At 30.0% G+C, this 7865-nt stretch overlaps 1 protein-coding gene across 1 annotated transcript; it reads left to right on the plus strand.

Annotated features, from left to right (window-relative positions):
* The first annotated feature begins 3642 nt into the window (after window positions 1-3642).
* LOC113856614 lies at window positions 3643-7048 on the plus strand. The gene is made up of 2 exons (XM_027488514.1): window positions 3643-4238; window positions 5467-7048. The coding sequence occupies exons 1-2, from the start codon at window positions 3692-3694 to the stop codon at window positions 6843-6845; spliced, it is 1926 nt and encodes a 641-aa protein (XP_027344315.1). The 5' UTR covers window positions 3643-3691; the 3' UTR covers window positions 6846-7048.
* Window positions 7049-7865: the final 817 nt, after the last annotated feature.

Below are 7865 nucleotides of genomic sequence, written 5' to 3' on the forward strand. Positions count from 1 at the left end.
TAAGATGCTACCTTTTATGATTGTATCCTAACTATTGAAGCATAATTTATTTATGTGACATTGGGGCTTACATGGGCAATTTAATTGAAATCTAATTCAAGTAGTCTATTAGGTAAAACCCTGAGAATTTAGTCGAACTCACACATATTATAACTTTAGGAATAGATTCAGGAAATTCGTTTTCCCTACTTAATTACTTCTTGTAGTATCATTTAGCGAGTTAACCAAAGCTAGGTGAGGAAAAATGCTATATGTGTAGCAAAGAGTAAAGGTCCCTATGTGTTCCTGACGTTGCAGAATGTTTGAAGAGAGTTTTTTTAGTCTACGTTCAACTAGCATGTGAGAAGGTATGAAAACTTAAGATTGAAAATTGGAGACCGACCCAACTTACATGCATGGTGACAAAGCTTTTAGAAAACAAAAATAAAAGGGAAGAATGTATCTAATTTGCATGTTATGCCAAAATATGTACACACAGAATGAGTATTTAGAAAGACAAGATGATGAGAAAGAAAATATGTATATAGCTCTATTGATTTCAAAAAAAGTTTCCTAGTATTTTGGGCAGAAATTAAATAATTCCTATGCTAAAAGGTACATGTTGACTGAAAAAAAATTTCACATTTTCCTAGAGAAACCAAGGTGAAAAAATTTGGGGTGTTACAGTTTGACCTTTACAATTTTTTATGTTTTCTTTTAGAGTAATTCTAATTTCAGTTTTCCAATGATTGTTAATCATTCATACTAAATCTATTAACACCTAATGATCATGCAATGTTAAAAATCTTTTCCCTGAGTTATTACCTCCAATGATTATATAAGGTAAAAGGAAGAGAAAATATAAAGAGTCTATGAGTTGTTAATTTAATAACAATTGAAAGAGAAAAACTAAGTTTGATCCACCTAATTATTTGTCTTATTTTATCCTATAGATCCATTAACTACGTGGTACGATCGCCTACAATATAATTAATTAGGGTATATTTAAGAGTTGTCAATTCTGAACATACAAATATAGCACAATAAGGGAAACACCAATCAAGAAAGGAAACATGAAATTATTATTAATTATAAAGATCCCATAAAGTCATGCAAAGAATTCACCATAGCCTTATCTATGGCTAGACATCATATAAAAGAAAGCCAAAATAATACTAAACAAATTCATAGAACTTGAAAAGTAAATGCAAAATAGAAGAGTGCTCAATGGAGAAGAGAAGATAAAAGCCCTTGATCCCAAGACACACTCTCAAAGCTCCAATAGTTATCAGCAACTAGTTAACACCAAGATTAAAGATGTAAAAGAGATGTATAAAAGGTGTAAAAAGAATGAGATAAAAATAGTATGCCTAAGTCGCTCTCCCTAAGGTCTTTTTTATAGAGTTTAAAAATCCTAAAATTGCTTAAGGTTTGAACTTTACACAAGTGAGCATGACTGTGGAAGGTCATAAGTATGACTATTCATGTGGTCGAAGCACTCTCATGCTAAATATCAGAGTCTAGACGTGTTGACTGGTGAAGTCCTATTTTCCAACTAATTTTGGCCTAAAATGCACAAAAAATGCACCAAAAACTCAATTGTGACATTCTCATATTAATTTACACAATTAATATATAAATTATTGTAAAACTCAATTAAAATAATGGTTTCACATAAATATATAGGCTATAAAAGCATACAAAAATATAAATTTATCACCTTTTCTTTATTTGCTTCCTCTTTCATCTTTATGCCTCTGCTAGGAGTGTGCTTTGGTGGCTAACTAACAACTCTAACTAGCTTCATAGCATTCATGTCGTTAGTTGTTGTTGCCTTGGTCTTCTTTGTCATGTTTTAGAGATTAAGGTCATTTTTCATTCTTTTGGGAGGTATTTAGGTCTTCCTGCCTTTGAATTATGTTCTTGTTGGTATCACTTACTAGGAGGGACTACTTTTAGTGATGCCTATGCCATGGGAATAATTTTTTTACGCTCTTAGCTATGTTGCTTTCATCACTTTTATCATTGTTGTCATAGTTATGAATTTTCCTTTATTAGAAAGTCAGTTAGCACTTATTTTTTAAAACACTTCTAATACGATCATTAATCTTTATCTTATTCAATGATTTTTAGAAGAATGTTCTTCAAATAATTTCACTTCAAATAAAACTTATACATGCTTAGAGCCTATTTGTTTAATGTTTTGGTGGCTCAAAAATTTGTTTCCATAAGAAAAACAAATAATGTCTATTCAATCAAGTTTTTTTTGTTTAGATAAGAGAAAATAAAATAGAAAAAATATAAATAGTAATATATTTGTATTTAATTAAAGAAAAATAAAAAAAACTTTTAAAAATTTAATTTTTGTTGTCTCATTTTATTTTTCTTCAATTTATATTTTTTGATTTTCGTTCTCTTTTTTTTAATCTAAACGTTGGTTAATTATAAACTGTAAAAGTGTATTTAGACGAAAGATTTTAATGAGATAAAGTAAATTTTGTAAGGATTTTAAGTACTTTTAATTAAAATAGTTTGTTTGGATATTTAATAACTAAAAATTTTAAATTACAAATAAAAATCTAATAGTATTTCAATACTTGAGTTTAGAGAATTTGAAATAATGAAAAACAAGTGAGTTTTTAAAATCTTTTCAACTTTCATGTTCCAAGTATTATAATTTACTTTTTGCTTCAATGCTGCTTCTCTTTTGCTTCTATGATTTTTACTTTGACTTTTCTTGACTTGTCATTCTTTTCACAAGTTTTATCTAATATATCTTTTATTTTTGTTCTCAATAATCTAGTTCTCTATAATTTTACCTTTCATTCTCAATGTTTTTGTACTAGACAATTGTAGGTATATTTAAATTTCTTACAAATCTTCAATCAACACTTACTTTGAAATTCTTTGAGTAGATAAATAGTTCATGATTAATAGTTCTTTAATCCAAACAAATTGAATTATTATGTACAAACAAACAAAAGAATAAAAAAATAAATTTAAATATTTTATCCAAACAAAATAATGTAAAATGCTACAATTTAAATTACTTTATATTTTAAATTTTCTAAAATTTTTAACTGTTTTGTCCAATTCATAATCCAAAATTGAAAACTTATAAGTTTAAAAATTAAAGTTCAATTCTCAATGTTTTTAGTAAGTCTATTTTCATTTATTTTAAAATTTAAATTCTGTAAAATTTTTAATTGTTTTGTTCAATTCATAGTCCAAGTTGAAAAGTTATAAATTTGAAAATTAAAGTTTAATTCGATAAAATCATTAATTTAAAGTTTTGAAACTTTCCAAAATAAAATAAATTTTAAATTTTTATTTTGAAAATTAATAGCTAATTTTAATTTATTTTGATGTAAAGGAAATTAATTTAAATTGTTAAATTCATTGAGTGAATTTTTATTGAATTACTAATAATGATATTTTTTAGATTACAATGATAATTTTTTTATATTTAATTCTTAAAATAAATTAGAAAATAATTACAGACTAACATGCTCTTAATTTTTTTAATTTTATAAACAAACTCACTTTTATAATGGTTTTTTTATTTTAATTTTAATGAATAAAGAAACCCTAGCAAGGAGAGGGAAAACGAATTGGGCGCCAAAATATTGGTCCCACAAATAACAAATTGAAAGAAGAAAAGATGAATTGGAGAATTGTATGCATATCACAGTGATGAAAGTGGAGTAAGAAGATGGGAAGTGGCGATAGCAATGGTTACAGGGTGAAGAAAGGGGACATAGTGTGGGCAAGAGTTCACTTCCCTCACGCATGGTCTCCCGCACTCGTTCTCACTTCCGACGACCTCGGCGTCTCCGTCTCTTTCCCCTTCTCCGACCAAAACGACCACGTCTTCTCAACCAAAACCACCTATTACCTTGAATCCGAGGTTGTTCCTTTCGAGGAAGCCTTCCCTTCTCTCATGCCTCGTCGCCGCACAACAAACGGTGACGCGTTGCTTCATTCAGCGCTCCGCCTGTTTGGCCAAAAAGTCATTTCCAGCTTGCGCTGTTGCTGCCTGGTGGGCCACCGCCAAGCCCAACGGGCCCCTGACGGGTCGGGTCATTCCTCCGAGTTCGACCCGGTTGAGGTCTTGGGTTTTGTTTTGGATGCCGCCGTTTCGCCCTGGGTAGAAGCCCCTCGGTTTGCTCATGCAGTTAGGGTTGTTGCCCAGGTTCACGCTTTTCGTGCTTATTCTTCTCTTCAACACAAGAAAATGTACAGACAAACCCTGAAAACAGGTACTTTTCTTCTTTTTGCTTTTAGTTTTTACATCGATTAGATTATACCTTTGGTTTCTCTGCTTCACACTCATTTACGAATTAAGATATATTTTTAAAAAGTTACGTTTCATTAATCTGTGTAAATGCTTTGTTTTAATCCACATGTACGAATGCTTAAATTCTTTATTATATTTCGGTTTGCAGCATTATAAGGATTTCTTAGTATTATAACTCAGTCTTATATTAATAAAGAATTTTACTTAATTCTATATTTTATTTTATTTTAAAAGAATAAATAAAATATTATATTAACATTAATATTTTTATTATAATTTTTTATATGTAATTTCTCAATTTATATAATATACATTTTATATGATATATTAATTTTTATAAAACTTTTAAAAAATAATTTTTATAAGAAATGAAATGTTTCTTATATTTAACACATAAAATTATACTGTTATTTAAATTTTAAAAAATAAACTTTATTATATGAGTTGATCAACTATGATGACTATGAGAAGTAAGTAATTTTTATTGTATTGATTCAAAGTCCTATTAATATACTGTTTTTATCATTTAAATATTTTATCTATAAAAAAATATTTAAGTGTTTCTAGTCTTTTATTCAACCATCATAAAAAGTCTTTGTTATACATTAATTATTTTTAGTATTTTATTAACTATAATAATAATAATAATAATAATAATAATAATTTTTCATTGATTTATATATTTACCAAATCAATAAGTTTTATATCAATAAATATATATGATCTTGAGCTATAAATAATAATCTTTCACTTAAGTATATGAGTTTTTAGCCTTTTAAAAATTTACAATTCTTTAATTTGGGATCTCATTTTAATTTTTTTCTAGACAAGTCTTCTAGTTTTTTTTTTTTTTTAAATTAAAATTCACTGTCCTTTTATTTGGTGACTATCGTTTGTAATTTGAAATGAATATGACAAGTTTTCTACTATATGAATTTGCTGAGTTGAGGCTTACCATTTTGTTGACATAACTAAGCTGCTAGTCCCATATGATTATTGATTAGTATCTTCAATATAGAAAATTCTGCTGAAATAACTATGTTGCCTGTTCCAGTGGTGGGTAACTGGCCCAGTTACCACGCCTCATTCCATTTGTCTCACTTTGCATCCACTTTACTGAACTACTGAGGCCATATCTTGATTAACTAGTTATTATGTAAATTTTATCAATATTTTTTTTGTGTTGATAGGTGCTAATGTGAAGCTGTATCCATGTTCATCTTTTGATCAGAAGACGCACTCTGTTACTCAAGAATCTGTCGCTTTGGAACACATGGGAAAATGTCAGATCATATCCAAACACGTGGAAACAAGGTTGCCTGTTGTTGCTAAGAGGAGATTGAAGTCAACTGTTCCTGTTTTGGAAAGAAACTTGTTTAAGAATAAATTTCTGATTATTTCCAAGAATCTTAAGCTCCCTCCTGCTCTACATCCACTTCACGTGGTGGGAGAAGGTATGGTTGATATCTGCTTTGGAAAACATTCTATGATGAGTAAAACTCCCATCTCTGTTCCCTCCAATTTGAAGGGTCATTTGAGCAACTGTACCAATAAAAGAAAAGACAATGCACTGGGGCGTTACTGCAGATTGCCTGACAAAGAAACCACTATATACCTTAACAATAAAAAAAGGCGACTACATAAAGCTGCTTCATGTCATGTTACTCCGCAAATAGGCAGAGTTCAAGAAAATGAAGGGAATGCATATATATCAAAATATACCAGACCTTGGGTCTCAACCATCAGGATGCTTGAACCAGAAGGAACTATCCAGAAAGACAATCTGGCTGACACATGTTTTTCTGAAACTAACATGAATTGCACTGATGAGGTTCAGAAAATGGATTTGAGAAGAGGTCAACAATTGACTATACAGCAGCCTTTTACCTGCAAATCCTCAGCTAACTTGGTACTTGCCTTCCATTCTGATAACTGTGAGGTTGATGCTGGTGCAGATAAGGGTAAAGGTTTATTAGGGACTAACTCTTCAGTTTACCAAGAAAGGTTGCAAATGAGTTGCGATGGTGATACAGCACCTCTCGAGTTGAAAGAGTCCACGAAAATTAAATTATCTTGTTGGGATCATTTGGTGGAGGGTAAGGATTGCTACCAAGGTGTCGCTTCTTGTTCAATATACAATTCAAAAGTTGGACAACAGCCTAAAACACATGTACCCATTTGTTCTACGTCTTTGTACATGAAGTTCCCCAAGAATTTCAACCTACCATCCAAGGAACAGCTAATAAAGAAGTTTAGAGTATTTGGCTCAATAAATTCCTCTAAAACAAGAGTCTCTTACTACACTGGCTCTGCCCAGCTAGTTTTTTTAGAAGAAACAGATGCAAGTGTTGCATATCTATATGCCAAAAAGAGGGCCTGGTTTGGTGAGGGTAATGTCCGGTTTTGGCTTGATCCTTTTGAGCACAAAAGAAGAGGATTCAATTGTTGTGCTCTCATGTCAAGCAAACACATAGGGCCGCCACTGAAATCGTGTCTGAAAAAATCCAATTCCTCTAGACAGGAAAACAGAAAGAAACATCGCAGGGTAAGATTTACAATAGAAACTTAGTTGACTTGAATTTACTCTATGAAGGATGTCATACTGTATTTTTTGATGTTCTGTTATGCACATTTTTGTTCCTTCTTTCACTGGAATCTCATGCAATTAGTAGAAAACTGCTGGCATGCAAGGGAGGAAAGTTTATTTGGTAACTATGAAAAAGCTATAGAATGAAATGTTGAATATCAAAAAGTTACCTGTTTGGTTCATATGAACATATCAATATCCTCCAAGTCTTCCTTCCCATGAATCTATTATATCATTCTCGCCAGAACAAGGAGTTAAGCTACTTGGTAAACCATTTATGACTTCATTTCTTTAGTAGTTCAATAAGTTAGGTTCACAAGTTAAAGAATTGAGCTCAAGTTGATTATATATTTAGCCCATTTCTTTAGTAGTTCAAAATGCATTGCTAAATTCAAAAGTTACATAACTTGTGGGTTTTGTTAGTTAATTTGCATAAGATTTAATAATTAATATTAGGAGCAATGCTATTTTAACATTTGGTTTTGATGTCTATATCAGACACCTTATACAAATTAAAAAGCAATTATGCTATAATTGAACAGGGTGTTTGGTAATCCAGTGATAAAATAATATTATTGTTAATATTAGTTATTTTTATTTTCAAATAAAAGAGATTCTTTTATTTAGTAGGCAAAAGACGCGACACATTTACGTGATTAGAAAGCACGCGAGGAAAGAACTAATTTTCACCCTATAACTACACATACAATTAAATGTCATGCACACAAACTTGGCTTGATACCACTTTTTCTTCTGGAGCTTTAGGCCAATTCATCTCCCATCTAAATGCATGTTAAAATATGGGCTTAATTATATTTTTGGATAATGCTTTTTGGAATAATTTCTTTTAAAAAATTATTAAAATTTAATTTTTGACATTTTAAAAATGTAAAGAATTAGTTTTTATTATCAACTTTATTCTATTAAGTGATGAGTTGAGTAGTAAAAATTCAATTCATTACTATCATGTCATTTAATTATTTTAAATATTTAGTTATTTAA

The sequence above is a fragment of the Abrus precatorius genome, unplaced genomic scaffold (genome assembly GCF_003935025.1).
Source record: "Abrus precatorius isolate BTA unplaced genomic scaffold, Abrus_2018 Scaffold11, whole genome shotgun sequence".
NCBI lineage: Eukaryota > Viridiplantae > Streptophyta > Magnoliopsida > Fabales > Fabaceae > Abrus > Abrus precatorius.